The sequence below is a fragment of the Mesitornis unicolor genome, unplaced genomic scaffold (genome assembly GCF_000695765.1).
Source record: "Mesitornis unicolor isolate BGI_N332 unplaced genomic scaffold, ASM69576v1 scaffold3881, whole genome shotgun sequence".
NCBI lineage: Eukaryota > Metazoa > Chordata > Aves > Mesitornithiformes > Mesitornithidae > Mesitornis > Mesitornis unicolor.
The window spans coordinates 7203-26586 of record NW_010164291.1 but is presented as its reverse complement, the minus strand read 5'-3'; the positions used below and the strand labels follow the sequence as shown (position 1 = coordinate 26586).

The window sequence follows — 19384 nt, the reverse complement described above, 5'->3', positions numbered from 1 at the left end:
GTTGAGCAAAATCTGTTCTCAATGCCAGTTACAAAAGAAGCATTTCTATTCTGAATTCAACCCACTTGAGTATCTTGCCTTTTTCAAACACCCTTCTGAGCAGTGTAGCCCTCCCAATCTTCTGTATTCTGAGAGACTCAGAGGACATGAACACCTACACTGGTTGTGGATGGAGAAAGGCAGAATCAGCCTTTGCACAGCAAAGCGACTAAACAGAAGCAATCAGCAGCAATAAACACATGGTGATCTGAAGCTCAGAGATATTTTGGTCAGACACTCCTACAAGAAGGGAGACAGCAAGAAAGATGTCACTGCCACATACTGCCAGCAGTGCTTGTGGACCAGGCTGGGAAGCAGGCTCCTGGAATGGCTGGGGACCTTCCCTTTATGCAAGCAATTTACTAGGCAGTATATTTACCCCCTTAAGACCTATTTCGTAGATACATGTTTGTCTTGGCCTCATATAATGAGACTTTTTTTACTAGACCATACATAAGCTATGCCTTAATGCCTATGGTAATTGCAGTTCACAGACTTGCCATTAATTCCCGTGTGCTCTGAAACAGGTGGAGCATTCACACCTATGACTACAGACTTGGAAAGAGAGTAAGAGGTTGTCATCATACAGCTCATTAGGGGAGGCAAAGAAATTGTTGGAGACTACCAAATAATTTAGGAGCGCAGTCATTCTTGCAGTAACATTTAAAGCACATTTTTCAGAGTATAGCTGGTCATTTATGTCACCAAAATTTGAGCTGAAAATTTATTGAGTCTCTAGAAAGAAAAAGAAAACACACCTTAAACCGCAACAGCTGAAAACATTTCTATTGCTGCTGTCAGCCATTAAGGGTTATTTGTGCAATGTAAGCAATCTAACAGTGAGCTTCGGAATACAGAAAAAATAAGCTGACTTTCTAAAAAGTATGCTACTGAAGCCTCAGGTGACACTGATTTACTTCCATAGAGGCAGGTCCTAATATTTAGGCTCCAAACACAGGTTGCATCCAAAACACGAATGATTTAACTCTAACCGCCTTTACACCTGGCTGCTAGGTTGCCAGGCTAATCCCCTATAAAGTATTCAATATATAATGAGTAAAGCCTTACATAGCTTTTTTTTAAAAGTTGATTCCTTATCCATCCCTGATAATCACTCACACTGTTGATACCTATACTTAAGCTCTCACACACTCCAAACATCCACTAAACCAAGTTCTCTGATCCATTCTTCAACACTGGGGTCTTCATGATCCACACTTTACTGGAACTGGCTCGAAAGCCTTCGTTAAGCATAAAGGAGCCCTTTAGGACAGTCCCAGGTGTGCCTAATTATTTAGCTGTTCCTGCAAGCTGATGAAACCATTAATTTCGAGGTAGACTTCTCAGAAGGCCATCATGTTTCCCGTTATTGCATGCAGCACAATCAGCAAGCCCCTGAGAAAACAAGCAGCCTGGCAGATGTCAAGGGCTCCTTCATTGTTTGAAGGATTGGATTTCTGCCAGTAACAGATATTGTGGGATCAGCTTGCAACTCTGTCCTTTGGGTCACTCTCTCTCAAAGAGTCGTTAATATTTCTGGCAGCCTTCTGTGGCCTAACAAGTCTGCTCTCAAGCAAACTGCAGGGGACTGTAAGATGGGACTAGCTTGGACGGAGACTTAATATTTGTCATTTCTCTTTAACCATGGCCAAAACCAGAACAAAATACAAACTTGTATTGTTTTGCTAAGCAAGTTTAAATCAAATGTATGACCTGTACTAAAAGGTGAAAAGAACGCTGGTGCAGTATACCATAAAAATCAGTGCACAGAAACACTAAAATGACTATGACACCATTAAAACGCCCACCAGTACTTAGCACAGTGCATAGACAATGTCCCAGTTTCTGGAACAGAGTAGCCCAGCCTAAATTAAACAAGTGCTGGGCCACGGTGACATAGAACTCTCTTCAGAGTCTTTTGGCACACCTGACATGAACAGTGGGGACAAGCACACTGCATTGTAGGCAGATGTTTCCGCTATCGCAGTTTGTCTGGAGGAGGAGGGATAACTAATGTCTTTGGGACTGCTTGCCTCCTGAAGGCACATTTTACACCTGACCTGCTCCAGGGGCCAAAAGAAAGACAAACTCTTAGTATTCATCCAAAACACAGGGACACTTTGATGTTGCAAATGAGAGAGAGAAAAGGGAAAAATAAATATGTAAATTATAAGAAAATTTTAAAAAACAAACAGAGGGCACTTCCCCTGCACAGAGGCGCTGCAAATGAGCTATGTATAACACCTTTAAATTTGAAGCTGGCAAGCATGCAGACGTGCCAGCAGCTACAGCGTAGTATAACAGAGTATTCCACAATGCACAAGAGAGAGCTCTTACAGATGCCCAATGTATATTCTGTCTATAGCACAGTATATCAAGCTCTCCAAGTACAACAGCGCAAAAACTCAGCACAAGCTATCCTATCCTGCTCTGAAGCCACCGTTTTGAAAAGCAGTGTGGCTAGATCTAAACTGCACCGTGATTTTAAAAAAAAAATGACAAAACAAACCAAACCAAAACCCCTATCCTATACATCATTCTTCTAATAAACCTGACTGGCCTCTTCCTTTGGTTTTTTGGCACAGTCTTCAAGTTACTACCTCATATAGTTTAGAACGAGTTCTGTCTGAGCAACCCTAAACCATTCACAGTTATGAAAAGCAAGCCACATAATTTCAGTATGCAGAAGTATACATTAATAAAAGACCAAGTGCTTAGCCACTGTAAATCAATCTAGTTCCTTTGATGTACATGGAGTTATGCAAAACCACCCCAGCGGAAGACCTGGTCCAAGATTTAATTAAAGCATACAGGATTCTGCTCTGGTTTTGTTTATAGGAGGTGCCACAGTGTTGCAGGGTCTGGAATAGCCTGACCCCTCTGGCACTGCAGAGTTACACATTAACAGCAATGTGGTCTTGGGTTAAAGTTTGTGCTTACATTAAGAGACCAGGACCACTAGCCCCCTAAACCTTTTATTTTCTTTTAATTTCACCAGCCACATTCTCAGCTGATTTTCCACTTACGTCAGCAATTGAAAGGAGACTTACATTAATCAATGGTCTGGCCCCATTATGATTTTATAATTAAATTTTGTACATTTACAGTTTGTTTGAAAAGACCCATTCAAGGGCAGCTGCCATATCTTACTGACAAAGGTTGCCAACATTTCATAATTTGTAATGAGATATTCATCTGAGGTATTACACAACAACATACAGCAGCAACACAAAGCATTTGGGTGAGGAGGGAGAAAGCATTGTAACAGTTGAAACTCAGAGAGAACTTTAAGTAATCCGGAGGCATCAATCAAATGAGAATTTTCAAGGCAACAAGAGCTAACCACAACAAGAAATACATCATAAGATCAAAGCCACCACAACTTCTACCTTTCTACTCTACAAATTATTTGTTATTTCCCACAGTGCCCCTTACCCCAACAGCAGAGTGGATCTTTCTTGCTTCAGGGAGGAGTCACCACTTGTGAGATAACTTTGCAAAGCACCTTGCAGAGTCTGGGAGAAACCAAGCAGCTAAACTCCACACAGGCCAGTTTCTGGGAGTGGGGATCAATCTGCAGTGTTTGACATTTCTGTAAACACTTGAATTTCAAAACACTTTCTACAGACAGTCTCTTAGAGTCCAGCTTTCATTGTCAGTTGTAATTCACTATGGTTGAATTTGTGTTGCTGAATGTTAGCTGCAGCCGAGTGCCCCCTAACATCCCTTTGAACATACAAAGCCAACACACAGATCAGCATCTAATTGAAACACGGCAAAAAAATCCACACCCTCACAGCTGCTTTACAACAACATTCTGTACATCTTTCCCTTATACTAAAAAATACACTAAATATTCACAACATTTAACAAACACAGACAAAACATGTAGCAAACACATACAACACATTGCACAATCTACTGTAGGTACTTACATTTTCCACTGCTGACTGTTGGGGCGGGGGGAACAACAAACAAAAAAACACCAAAACAAAACAAAACAAAAAATAAAATTATCAGCAGCCAAACCATTACCTCAGGTATACTATCATAGGTACAGATATGAAAAACAGGTTTTGTAAGAAAACCATTTTGAATGTGTGCGCATATCCATATGTGTACACATGTATATAATATGTGTATGCATACATATAGGCATCAATCTAATATAATTTTCATACAAAAATTGATACTATGCTTATGTTCAGCTGACCACATGAAAGAAGATCAACTAAAAACATGTTACTTCTTTTTAGAACATTACAGATGGGGTTAGGACTCAAGAGAAGATCAGGAATATTTGCTCGTGCAATGCTTCCAACTCAGAGAAGTGTTACATACATGGCACTACAGGGAAATCATAATTGAGGATCGTTATTCATGCAGGGACTCTGAGCAACCCACACATTGGTTTGAAATACACAGATTCACTTCTTTCTTCAGAAATGTGTTAACCAGTAAAAGGTAAAAAACATAAACCCTAAAATGTAGATGTAACAAAATGATGTGTATTTGTTTTGGCTGATGTGAACCTCTTTGCTGATCCCCATATGTAAAGTTTCTCCTTCTATGAATGCCACATTATACTTTTCACACTTTCTATGCAACTATAGACTGGAAAGTGGGACAGACCCAGCAAACTACACAACCTCCTGTTGGCTACTCGGGATGTGCAAGAGGTGTGTGACACTTCAGAGAACCAGTCCTTGTATATTAGAAAAGTATAGTAGCAGTTCATTAAATAGTATTTTAATTGTCCTCTGAACATAGCATGCTGCATATTCAGTTTCTAAAAAGGCAACTTTTATGTACCTGAGAATAGTTTCAAACAGAAATGTGCCATTCTTAGCTTGTCTTTTCCCTCCAGTGTATATTAAATAATTAGAGACTTGCTGAATACAGGGGTCTGGCAGTCCTTTCACAGGCTGCCATGAAGCAGAATATCTGATTTGTATCCTTTTCTTACCAAAAGTGCTCCCCATCAAAGGAGGCAATTGAACAACTTCAAAATTTACAGGTTTACACATATTTATAAAGCCATTCTGGATGGCAGCAAAACAACAGTCAAAAAACGTAACCTCTCTGAATAAGATGCACTGCACTGGTTTGATTTATACAGGTTTAAGAGCTGCCATTTCTTATTGCTGTGTTAATACAGCCTTGGGTGCTACGAACATCTCAGTCATTACTCACGTCACTTTATAACTAACCTTTTGAAGTTTTAAATATTTCAACACAATGTCACGTTCCAAATTTATCAACTCATGCAATGAGCCATGGCTTTGCCAGTTTGTTACAATGGCCTGTTTGTTAATCAATGTGCCCAGGAAAATTAAGAGCAAATATTTGCATTCCCCTAGGGTAGGACTGAGGTCAAAAGAACCAAAATCCCATTTATATATATCATCACCACCCTGTGATGTGAAAGAAAGGAATGTTCAAGGTTAAGTGATCAAGAGGAAATTAGAACAATGAGTTTTCTAAAGCTATTTCAGCATAGGAAACATCTTATCTTACCTATTTAACAGAAAATCTACTTTCTCTTAAAAGGACATTTTTACACACTTTGATGAATGATACAGAGTCAAACTCACTGACGTATTTGGTCAGTACAAAACCATTTCAGTTATCCTACACAGTAACTAACCTGGATAATCTACATTTCCCTGGCTACCGGGCATTGCTAGATGGTACACTGGATAGTACAAAACAGCCTTGAGCAAGAGACTACCAGCCTTTCTACTGGTGTGGATACAAAGCAATACCCAAACTGCTGTTAACTGAGGGTATTTCCAAGCTTACATAAATATGTCACAACACCACAACAGCACACAAACTTCTCAGCCCACGTAAAGCATAGATGGGCCAGAAACGAACTATGCCAGAACAAATGGTCATGTACTGATCCAGGGAGCCTTCCAGACCACAAGGCTCTTCAAAATTCCACAAGTGTTTAAAGCCATGATGTTCACCTCCCTCCTTTATCAGACATGGTGAGGGAACTGCAGTTTACGTCCCCTGTGCACCTGGGGGTAAGTTTCGTCCCATTTAGCTAAGACCTGGAAAGAAAAATATTTCACCTAGGATCTATCATAGCCTTAGGGCATTGGATTAGGAGTCAAATCTTCAGCTGGGATAAATCAGACAGTGGCATGGCTTAGCCTGCGCCTTGCTCCAAAATTGATCACAACTGTGTTGCTTCTGAATCCCCAAAACAGCTCCTATTTCTTCTCTGAGTTGCATGATGCTATACCCTACTGCTTACGATACACACACGATGGAGCAATAATGCAGATTTTATTCAAGCAAAATAGATCCTGATGCTCATTTCTGTCTCTGACAAAATACCGCCAATTCTTACAATTTTCACCTCTCAAATTGTGTATTTTCCCCAAATCCCTTAGACTCATTTAAATCAAAAGGAAGTCTCTGGCCTGGTTCAGAACAGCCTGAACTTGTGAACAGTAACAGCTGAAGAATAAAAAGCAATGCTAAAAAGATAATTTTTAATCAAATGTATAAGTTGTTAATGCTTCCAGTAAGTCAATTCAGTATGCAGCAACAAATTTTTAATGAGAGTAACATGCCTCATTAAAAGCTTCATTACTGGCATCTCCTCCCTTCCCACCAGTCTCCTCCCAGACCAGAAAGAGCAGTTTTACCCCCCAGAACAAGGCAGACATTAATCAAGGAAGAGATCGACTTTCAAGTTTCATACCAAACTCAATACAGACCATGAAATTCTCCAGTGGCATGAACCAAAGCCTCTACAAGTCTTTCTGTTGCTCCAAAATCCACTCAATCCATCTGTAAGCAAGCTGTTAATTATAATACTCAGAATTACACAATTCAGGTATACAGAAATATATAAAGAGAAATTTTATTAATTCACAGGCCTAGTTAGAAAAAAGGTCAGAGCTTATGTTGTAACTGGATGTCTGGTCAGTTTTTCTCCAATTCCTCCTGGTATTAGATTATGAACACTCAAGAAGAGTATCAGTTTTGTATGTCTTGTTGTGCTAATTATGTTACCAGGATACTAAATACCAAACAATGACATATAAAATTTAACTGTTAAAGATGTTGCTCAGGAGATTAAAGATGTATATTACATTTTTTTAAATCTTTGCATTTTGAATAATGCAGCAAGAGGATTTGATTTTGCATATTGGCACAGGAGTATGAAGTGGACATTTATATTCAATTCTTTTCCAGATACACAAATATTTTGTGTACAGTAATTTTAGGTAGCACAAATTGTGCTTGTTTCTTTCTAATTCTTAGGAAAGAATATCCTGTGACGATACATTGTTTTGACATCAAATGGCTGTAACTGGCACATGCAGGGATCATGACTAATCTCTATTCAGGCACTCTGCTACCATCACAAAACTACCCCCTATACAGAGAAAGTATCAATGAAACATTTCTAATTGACAGATAAAAGCTAAAGTGAATCAAGAGTCTATTCATTGAAAAGTGACAAGTTTTTTCTTACTATTAGACATGTACATTATTTGTCAGATATGGTAAATGTTTGGTTTGAAATAAACAATAATTGTAAACATCAGAATTTTTCATGAGAATGTACCTGGAAAAAATACACAAGTATGTTAGGGATAAGGCATATCCAGCATAAATATACCAAAATAATTGTGAAACCAAGACAACATTATAAACTTCCAAAATTTAATTTTTACAAATTAATCCGATCATATCACTGCTGACAGAGGAGTGGTGACTCCGCTGTCTAGCAACGAAGATGCATTTCAAGGATGCAGAAGAAACAATTACTATAAATGACACTAAAACAATTGAATTTTAAAATATGGAGGAAAAGAGGGAAACAGAGAAATGGCAGCTCCCCAAAATACTGTTATAGCAACATCTCAGATGTTTTTTGGAAAAATTCTGATGGCAAGTTCAAATCTACCAAGTTTCAAACATTGTATTCTCGACCTTACATCCTCCTGCCATGATGCCCAACTCTTCTGTCAGCACTGGGGAACCAGAGCAGCTTTCCTGGCCCAGGATCCCAGTAGAAATGAAGGGGCTGACCGACAGAGGTCACGATTTGCCGATGGTCTGTGCTTGGCCCACAGGACTCCCCAGCAGGAGGGGCAATGAGCTGAAGTGCTGCAGCTGGACACCACCAGCAGACAGTACCTTATAGTACCGTCACAGCCACCACCAGTCCACATCCTAGCATGTGTCTGTGTCATCCAGCGTGCAACCAACGTGAGGACTGACAGGCACTGGATCGCAAAAATAAATTGAAAAGTTCTGAAATGTTCAAACACTCCTTCAAATCCTTGTAATTATCAAGTCTTTTCACTAGAGAGAGGTGTTCTGGGGTTGCACACAGATGCAAATATTCAGGTCATACATGTATGAAAGCTTTGAGGTATCTTTACTAATCCTCTGAAGAATCATTAGTAAAAATATTTATTATTCCCTCCTACAAATATTCCTCCAGATATAACCACATCTAAACTACCTGATAAAAGAGGAAGCTGCAATTGAAACAGATGTATGGAATAAAATAGGCTTATGTAAAACAGTGAAAAAAAGAGATTAATTTCTGGTTCTTCAGTATCAAAATACATCTACTTTTCTTAAGTGCCTGCAATTCTTTGCTTTTGCAGTAACACATTGCAAAGTCCATTCATTTAAGTGTGTTCAAAATACCATTGGTCATAAGAAGTCAAAGAAGAAAGGACGTTTCAGCTGAACATATTTTTCTGAAACAAAGAGAATTTAAAACAAATAGCTGCCCACAGGATTTGCGAATACAAAAGCTGAGTTGAGTCTTCAGCAGCTTACCCAGCCCCAACAACAAGTAAAATTCATCTTTCTGAGTGGACAGGGAGAGATCACCTAGATCAGAGATAGTGCCTAGAGAAATATAAATGTCCACACTTAACACATTAAAATTGGAAATTAAAGTTCAGTACCTTTTACAAACAATTAAGTTTACAATAAATAAATGGTAACTCTGTTGGTCCATACTTCCTCAAGAGATTAATTGTTAGATTCCTCAAGCGCATCATTTAAAATGTATTTGTACTTGCAGATCACCTTCAGTGCAAAAGGGGTCTCTCTTGCAAAACAAGCAGCTCAGTAGCCAAAAGAAGGGATGAATGGAAACATATCTAAGGAACAATTTGTATCAAAGCTTTAGCCTGGGTCAGGATGAAATCTTTTTACTACTTTCTCTACCAGGAACATAACCATAAAACGTTCTGAGACATCATTACAGCATGAGGGCTCTGCCAGAGATTTAAAACAGCCAAGAGCCCGGCTGCCATCTGCTGAGACTGACACACAATTTTCTCATGTTTAAGAGCATTGATATTACTGACATACTTCAACTGCTTTTAAAACAATGCTTATTTTTAAAAGAAAAGTCCTCAAAATTAAACTGCTATGTGCAGTTGTCACACTAGAAAAAAGTAGAAATACAAGCTTTCTTGCATTGCTCTGCTGATGCACTTTTGGATGCTGGCACTGCTGATGGGGTACATGTAACGCTCCTTCTACCTCATCCATCTTTCACTGAACACAGCCTGTGATGAAATCTGCTACTGTTATTATAATAAGGTGTTTGGTGGTGTAGACCCTCAACTACAAACCTAGCTCTTTAGACAGAAAAAAGTGTCCTCCCAAACTATCCCAGCACTGACCCATCTTACAGACAAATCACATCTATGTGCATGTTCCACTTCTCACATTAAATAGATGGATAGGGCTCAATGAATTACACAACATTATTTCATTGGTTCACTGCTGTGTTGTAACAACACACCTAGATTCAGACCTTCTTGACCAAACCTTCCTCAGAGCTCCTCTTGTCAGCTGTAGAGGACAGGCAGAAAACACAGGCACATACTGCCTGTAAGCCCTTGCTAGCTCCAAATGTGCCAGGCAAGGCCAGGGGCATCTTACAGCCCAACAGGACCACAGTGTTCGAGAAACTCCAGCTAAAACTGAGCCAGGACGTATTGCTCTCATCAGGGACAGAACCCATTCCCAAATGTTAAATTACAACACCTTACAAGAATGAACACAAAAGGATTTCATTAGATGAGTTTCCAGAATGCATGAACTGCAGAACTTTTTGGGGGGTGCTTGTTTATTTTTTCTTCTCCACGCAGATTCACAGATTTCTGTGAAGAAGAGAAAGCTGTTTCTGATAGACTACTTATTCTGTCCTGTCACTCCATGAGAAAAATAAGAAGAAAGTTTGGTAAGAAATTAATGCTTCCCATCTATTCTTCTTTCTGAATGTAGGTCACTGTATTTACACTGTATCTTGAACATATTTTTTTTCTTGTTTAATTCTAGTTTGACACACATTTTCTAGTTATATGCAAATTTAAAGTAATTGAGATGCTGCCTTCAAATAACAACATTAAACTACTCCCAAAAGCAGATGTCAAACATTTGGCAGTTTAACTAACACAAAAGAAAACCTACAGCTGCATACAAATGCACAACATACAGCTGCTGCATAAGATTTTCTTCCTTTCACCTCCCTCCTCACTAAATGGAATCAGCAATAGATACTTGTAATTAATTTACTGGAGAAAAACCTGCGCCAAGAAACACTCATCAGGTAGGAAATGCCAAATTAAGGGTGCTCCACACACCCAGAATTGATACCCTTGTACCCAAGCATGATGACATCATCCTTAATCATTGAACATGAATTTCTTTAATACTGTTTCTGTGCCACCTTTTTAAAGCTTTCAGATCCTTGATATACAGCGCTGTGCAGGTACAGAAGAACTGCCATAACCACCAGACCAACATCAATGTGTTTCCAAAACTTGGTCCAAGGCAAGCCAGCTCTAATAGCTCCAAGACCATCTCCTCCCATGGGCAACAAAAAGTCCTGCACCAGTGCCAAACACAGCAGCAGCACTCAGGAGAGTAACAAAGGAGGCAGGTTAATACTTCAACAGCAGCACCAAGAGAGCAGGAATTGCCCTAAGAAAAATCAGTCTGGAAACACCTCCTGATGTCAGCCCAGAGTCATCCATGAGGACATCAGTGAGCTTGTTATTCAACACCCAGCACACTGCTCTTTGATCTGTGAGGAGCCCACAAAGCCGCAGTGAGCCAAATAATCCACCAACTGGTTTTATTCATTTCTCTCCTCTTGCCCCCACCCCAGCCCACCAGAACACCGGAAACTCAGACCTGACCCATAAATTTCTCTGTACATGCATAACTCCATGGCAATCTTCCTACTGAAGTCATTGAGATGATTCACAAATTACATCTTATGGTTTTGCAGGACTGAGCCATAAAGTTTTCTCTAGTGATGCTGTCATTCACACACTGATCTTTTTCTCATTCTTCTAATGAAACAAACAGGAAGGATTCTAGTTCTGAAATTCAAACTGAAATAATGCTTTTTGAAAGGAAAATACCTTTGTGGGTTAGCATCAAAGACTGCTACAAGATACCATGGAAAAAACACTGTATTTTGTTTGCTGATGCATATCTGACAGAATCAAAGAGAATAAAAACATAGCAATACTGCTTCCCCTTCTGGTCTTAAAACACATCTAGGTTCTTGATTTCTAAGTGGATACTTGAAAAAAAAGTAAAACCAGAACTTACTTCCTCAAATGTTTTAACATAAACATATTTAGGCATTAAAACTTCTGTTACCAGCCCCTTGAAAGTTCGTTCCTAGGACTAAATGATCTGGGCGTGAAAACAATCATGTTATCCATAAGCCCAGATAAAAATCTGTAGACTACTACTAGGTTTCACCTCATTTTTATGACTCCTCTCCCCAAATAAATAAATCACAGAAAGTTAAACTCAACATGGGGAGGTAAACTCTCCACAGAGGTTGTGGAGATTGCAAGCATAAGACAAATAGGAAGGAAGAAAGTTGAGATAATGGATGGTTTATACTGGCTTATTTCAAAGCCCTGAGAGAAAGCTGAAAGTGTTAAGGTAATATACAATGAGCACTGATTCCAGACAAAATAATAGAAGCCTCTCTGAGGCCTCTCTGAGCCTCTCTGAGGCTTCTATGAGAAGCCTCTGACCAAACATTCAACTTTAGGTCAAAAAAACCCAACTTCTACAGCTACTTCTCCAACTGCACAGAATTTCTATTATATTGAGAATCTTCTGAGGATTTGAAGGAAAACTATCAGCCTTAAAACTAGCTTTAAAACAGCATTCCTGTGGTTGTCCTAATAACTGGCAGTATCGGAAATTTGGTTAAGAGTCTTCCATGAAGACAAATACCTCCTCATCAAAGGGCATATGGCATTAGTGATACTGCACTCTATAAATGGGAGTCACACATAATAGTGAATGCAAACCACCACCTTTCCAGAGATAATTAGAAGCTCTTTCCTTAAGTTCTCTTTTTCTCAACCTGAATATGTAAGGATCATTTTCTTTTTCTTACCTAGATACTGTTTTAGCATAAAATACAGAGCTATCCACACATTCAGATGATCAGAAAAAAATAATAAAGACTGGTCATACATCCAGAGGAGGGTTTTTTGGTTCAGAACTATATTTTATGTGTTGAAGGTTCAGAGAAGTATAATATTGCTACTGTACAAACATTTTACCTCCCTCCAAAATTACAATCTCTTACTTAGATTGCAAAAGTGAGATTAATTACTTGATTCTCTGCCTGTGCCCCTTGCAACACCACAAGTAGCTAGTTTTAGCAAGATTCACAAAGTCTGATCAGAGGAGACACAGGACTGGAATTAGAAGATGCTGGAGGTCAAAAATGGAATTTATGGATAAAAGACATGGGAAACCTTAGACAGTGCATATGTGAAGTTATGCTGCTCAGTTTTATTTACACATCAGCAACAGAGTATAACCCTGCTGCCTCATCAGTGTTTAATTATTTTTTCCTATTTTTAAAAATAATTCTCTTTTCATTGTAAAAAAGACCCAAACAACAGAGAGACATGAGTGGCTACACAAAACCAACAAAACTATAATTTTCTGGTAGATTGCATAGCTAAACAAATGAAAAGAAAATCCAATTTAGAGTAAATTTATATGGTACTTGTAGTAGTATATCAAATCTCTGTCTTGGATTTGATTTTCCTGTTGATTGTGCCCATTTGAAAGAAAAAAAATATGGGTTACAGAGTTATGATCATTTATAAAATGCAGGCGTCATATTTCACAGCCTCTGAATAAGAAACGTCCAGGTATCACAACAAACGGCATCAGGGCATTAAGACCTTGATTTTGAGGGTCTTCTAGTATAAAGCATTCTACTGACTGAAGACATCTGCTACATAAACCATTTAAATTGCTAAAAATGTGGCATAAGAGCACAACACAAAAAAAATTGAAGAAATAGCGTGCTGCTGCTTCCTGTCAGGCAGAGGCCGTAATTCAAATGTTTGTTGGGAATCACTGCTGTCTCCATATAGAATAAAACAGTGCAAATACTGCAGAGTCACACATCTGACAAAAATCCACATTCAGTGGTTTTAGAAGCCTGCAGTTATCTCCTTGGGCTACAGTGTAGCACTGTGCAAGAGAAACTGGTGACTTTGGAGAATTATGGCCGAGAACTAATTAGAAATTTACAACCAATACTGGCAGTGACCACAAAAAGCATTTCAGCTCTGATTTCTCTCAAACAAAAATGTCCCTTCTCCAGAGAAAATAATCACATTTTGAAGAAAATCTGTTGGTTCAAAACTCTCAAAATTCTCATTCCTACCACCTGCAGGAAAAAGCTTCTTAAATATTTCAGACATCCTACCTCGTTATTGACTTCAGCAGGTTTTTTCTTTGTTTCTCCTATGTCCAAATAGCTGTGGAAGGAAGACAGTATTGATTACTTGCAGAAGCATCTAATTTGCACAATACAAATATTTCTACACTTTTTTTTCATACACGGAGCTTTAAAAATTTCTCATGCCTCAAAATAACATAAAAAGTAACTAATTAAAGATTTTATTGAAGGAGTATTAATATAAATCTGCAAGCTAGCCCTCTGGGCTGATACAAAACACAGGAGAGAACCAACTATCTACCTTCAAGCCACAGGTAATTAGAATAGACCATCAGTAACCCCCTTGTCAGAACAACGCTTACATACTACTGTGAGGTGGAACAATAAATCTCAGCAAAATATCAACTTATGAGAGTTTTTATTGTCATCATCTTGCCTCTTAGTTTCTCACAGTCAGGCTCTGATAGATCTAAAGCTCTCTTCCATACCGAAGTTTAACTGCGGGCATCAGTTGAAGTTTAAAAGGATCTACACCACTTGTGATTCAACAGGATGTGGACACATCTGAACACTTTATATTCTGGTTTCTTGGGGTGTGATGAACCAATAGTATCTTCACTATTATTTTATGAATAGGCAAAATACAAGGCTCAACTGGACAAAAAAACCAAAATTTGTCTGTTTGAAGAATACAGTTCTCCATCAGCGTACGTATTCCCAGAAAAACACTGCATTAACACAAAAGCGTTAAGACAGAGACTAATAGACTAGCTGCATGCTGCCTTTCCAGAAAAAGGGAATTTAACAAGCCTTCAAGCATGAGTAGCCCACAGACTGGCAAACAGGCCAGGTAGATGCCTAGACTACGCCAACCCATTTTCTGTGTCGGCACTCTGAGAGTCACAAGAGCAGCTCTCCTTATGAATGCAGCTCTCTGTAGCTGCTGACACTGCAAGACAGTTCTGGTTTTCAGTGCTACAGAATGAGACACCTTTGTGAGCAGTTATAACTCAGCACAGCAGCACCTTTCAGTGTCTTCTGCCAAGAGCTCAACACAAGAACGACTGGAGTATCTTCTATATCAGAAGCATCAAATCCAACATTAAGTGATGGGCATTTGTTACGGGTTCCCCCTTATTGCTACTCTCAGTGACAAATCATAGGTGCTCTGGTAGGTTTTTAAGACTAGAAGACTTTACCTGAGAAAGGCAGGTATGTCCAATAGCAAGCACCAGTACAGGCTCACCAAAAGACCTCAGAGCCCACAGTATACCTGCAGCCCTCCAGTAATGTCATGCTCTGTAGTTCAGGACTGGTATGAGATCTGTTTGCCAAAGAAAACTTTTCTGCCTGCCAAAAGGTGAGAATTCATGAGATCTGAATGAAGGTATAGAAGAAATTTAAAAAGAGAGAGAGAAAGAAAGAATTCATTCTTTGAAGGCATGGCAATCATTTATCAAGAATAAATGATGGATCAAGAATATCTATGTGACCATAGGATGGTCACAAGCATTTCAAGGCTTCACTGTGCAAGGACAGTAAGACACAGCAATGCTTCCAGACAATGCTTGAAAGTGCATGTCAGTGCTCTGGAAAGGTAAATGTACCAATGCAGAACAATGTTTAAAAACAAAGTGTCCAAGCTTCATGTTTAAAAACAAACAAAAACAACTGTTGCAAGCTTCTCCACATATAAACAAATGAGTTCTCTTGAGACGAAAAAAGCCCAGACCAGAAGTCTCAAAGCCTACAAGACCGAAAAGAAATAAATGTCTTGGACAAAATAGTTCCAACAACAGCTGCTGCCTGTGGTTTTTGTCTTCTGGGCATCTGTGAATTACTTTGAGGAGAACTGAGAAAAGTGACAAAGAAAAGCAAATATACAGTCAAAAGGTTTAAATTTACTATGGTCTGGGCATTCAGTTGTCAAATTTCAGGCATCTACAAATCTGAAAAGGTCTAAATAACGCCAAAGGGTTTCCTTGGGATAAAGGCACCCAAAAAAATTGCAGACCAAAAACATTACAAAAGTATTCCCACTTGCTAAGGAAGCAGAAATACTTCCACCCAATGATGATCCAAGACAGTGATGAAGCTACAGTGTTTAAGAGAGGTCAATCTACCATTAATTAATGAGCACAGATACAAGTAAATGGGTTAAGAAAAGAGGAGGGTAGAGTAGCATCCTGGAAAAAAAGGTAAAAATCAAAAGCAGCTCCAACATAGATTTTTTTTTTCAGGAAGCTGAGAGTCTGAGAAGAACCTCAGAGGGGTGCAGGCCTGAATGTGCATTCTCACTCACAACTGCAACAACTGCAAAAAACCAACACACCTCACCACGTATACACCAAAATAGTTTGTATTCACTTAGCACACCTGTAAACAACAAAGCAAGCTGGGAAACTTGTTATATTTTATGAAAATTCCCAACATTGACCAATAGTTCTTCCTCCAAAGAAAATTTCTACCTACTTTTCTAAAAGCAGAATTTTTAAATGCCGATTATTTTTACTCATTTAAAAAAAGAAACATGCACATCAGCAGATTATATTGACTACACACTCTTAGAAGTATCTATCTGAAGATGTTAAGATTCAGGGATTGGAATGATAGAGGTTCATGTGCTAAAGGTGAGCACAACTTAATCTAGAATTCACTGAGGACAAGGAAGAAAAAAATTCAGTTCTCAGTATATGGCATCTGAGAATAAATCAATGCACTGCTTGAAGTGGAGCGATGACACCTTCAGTTTCTGCTTCTCCTTGGATACTCTCTCCTTCCCATTATGCTCCCACACATCGGTGCCACAAGCTTCCATTTCAAAGTTGAGCTCTGCGTAGTCTATCATAGCAATGAATGTGTCCAACAAGCATCACCGAAAAAAAAGTGGAAAAAATGTACAAACTTCTTGCTGCTATCAGACCAGACCCAGATCCTTTAGGGCAGATGCTTCAGTCTCCCACAGCTGCAACTCCTTTATCTTTGGCTGTGACACATACACAAACATACGCTCTTTTCTTTAATTCCTTCAATTCCTTCCAGAAAACCATCACCACTTTCAATTAACCCCTCCTCTCCTCTGACCTTTCTGGCTAAAATGTATCCCTTATTATCATTCTGTCTACTATCCAGCTAAGAACAAGATGAACATTAAGCCCTTCAGCCTGTCTTAAATAATGCTTGTAAAAGCACTGCCAACATTTACAGCACTACATAAATAAATACGAATAGGAAGAACTCCAACTCTGAACAGGGAAATGGAAAAGATCTCAAGTCATCGTGTTTATCCTCCCTACAGCACAGCACAGGACTATGCAATACTATCAAGGGCTATATAAGCCTGGTTTTACTGAGTCCACTAGGTTAGCTTTTCTTAAAGTATTCTCTTCGTTGACCTTAAATACATAGGTATCCTGCTGGATGTTGCAACCATGAAAGTCTGAAAAGTCCTCACCGTGAAACAAGAAATGACAAAAATAAATGCTTTTCCCCACCCAAAATAAATCCAGAGTGCCCAGTTCTCTACATAGTGCATGTTAATGCCAAACGCTTAACTTTTAGCCAGTCTGTTGAACATAAAGCACATTTAGGGAGGCAAAACATGATGTGCTGACAACTAACAACTTTAAGCCATCCACAGAATTACAGGATTTAATGCCGAAAAGATAGGGTAGATCTTTCTCAAGAGCTGAGCACTGCATTTGACATAGCAGAGAGTACCGACAGAAGGAGGCTCTTACTGAGCCTGTCATACAACTCTCCAGCTTTGCCACTGCAGCGCAAAAGAAGCTTCAATAAATCTTCTGAAGCAGACAGTGACAACAACAGTGAAAGTGCTGACAGAGATCCCGTTCACTATACAGTTTAGTCATGAAACATAATGAGCTCTCCTGAAAAGTGTTCTCAACTCTACACAACCAAGATCAGGGATGTCCTGTAAAGCTGGTAGTTCAGCATATAAATTCCCAACCATCTCCAGAAAGGGGCTGTTAATTTTGACATTGTTTTTTTTAATTCAACTGTAGGAAAAATGCCCAAAAAGAGTGAACAAAGCATATAATTAGGCAATTGAGACCATGAAATTTACTCTCAGAATTAAAAACCATTTCTGATCCCATGCAGAGTCGCTTGGGAAACACACCTAAAAGCCCAGATCTCCTCCATGACAGTCTCCCAGTCACTTATTAGAAAAAAAGAGAAAGTGACAGCTAAATTCCTGGTGTCTAGGCAGGGAAAAGAAAGCAAACAGTCATCTTTTAAATAACAGGAGAGACTCAGCTATTCCGGTCATAAAAAGGCTATGTACCTACCCAAAATGAATAGAAGTGATGCAGAGGTGGATAGCTGAGTAGAATATTTTAGACTTTTTAAAAATAAGCACAAAAGGAAGTGTTTGGAATTAAATTCCCAGGCTCATCAATTTTACAACACGACTGTCAACATTCTGCCTTCCCACAGCTTTCTCCCTGTTACCACTGAGGCCAGATACTGACACTAGCCCCTCAGTTAAGCACACACATCACAACAACATGCTATAGCCACACATCCTTTGGGTTAAAGGGTTGTTTCTCCTTTTTCTACCATGATGTCAAGGGGATAGCACTGTTACTGATGGTCACAGCGGCCTTTCTGTGGCTCACCTCTAAAGCTCTTCTGCAGTTTTATCTGTTAAAAGTACCTTTCTTTTTGCTTTGGGCCACGGCCTTTAAGTACTCTTTGTGCAATGCCTGATAAAAGGGGTGTGGGGGTCCTCTGAAGTATTGCCACAGTACCAAACCCCAAATGATGATATTCAAGTTCCATATAGATCTTACGTTACTTTTTAGACACTCACTTGAGTTTCTTGAAGGCTTCCCTGCCACCAGCCACATACTGCTCTCCACTCTGAAGCTCCTCCAGCTGCCGGACACGATGCCCACCCCGGGGGGTATAGATGTTACGCACAGCTCCAAAGGGTGCCTTCACCCCCCCTGTCACCTCTTTGAGGAAGACCTCGAAGTTGGACACTTTCTTCTCATTGATGACAATGCGGCGCCCCGGGAAGAAAGGGTCCCCGTTGCGATACACCAGCACGCTCTTCACCGTCGGCTGTGAAAGCCACGACCCCTTGGTGCCAGAACTTGTCATGCTCGGTGGCTTCGGACCTCCTGCGCAGCCCAAGCTACCCGGACGCGCTCCCTGCACCTGTTTGACTCAGGAGAAGGTTCCTGCCTCAGCACCCCTTCTCACCTCCGCCCGAACAGCTCTCTGGCAGGGGTGAAGCGTCCACACCCACGCCGGGACTTGGGCACCAGGGCCCACCTCCAGGGAGGCAGAGGAGGGAGCCCGGCGCTGCGGGGAGGGATTACAGCCCTCTCCGGGGCTTGCGGCACAGCTCCGCTCCCAGCCCTTCAAGTGCGCCTCCTCCTAGGCAACCAGCGCTTGCTGCTCCCCGGTGCCTGGCGTGGTTAACGCGGATTACACCAACCCAAGCAAAGAAAACCAAAAACATCGCACGAATCCGAGACAGCGGAGAAACGGCGTGCAGGGCACCCATGGCCTCCCGGGGTCTTTATCCTCCGGCTTTGCCATCACGGGAAACCGCTCGGCGGCACC

The 19384-nt window shown here is 40.0% G+C and overlaps 1 protein-coding gene across 1 annotated transcript in view; it reads right to left on the bottom strand.

Moving 5' to 3' along the window:
* DCDC2 (doublecortin domain containing 2) overlaps nucleotides 1–18916 on the bottom strand; it is a 65241-nt gene extending 46325 nt beyond the window's left edge. The window contains exons 1-2 of the mRNA XM_010194247.1: nucleotides 18624–18916; nucleotides 13817–13868 (exon numbers count right to left, since the gene is read on the bottom strand). Of these exons, the coding sequence (XP_010192549.1) occupies nucleotides 13817–13868; nucleotides 18624–18916 (345 nt within the window). The remainder of the gene's footprint in view (nucleotides 1–13816; nucleotides 13869–18623) is intronic.
* Between the last annotated feature and the right edge of the window lie 468 nt (nucleotides 18917–19384).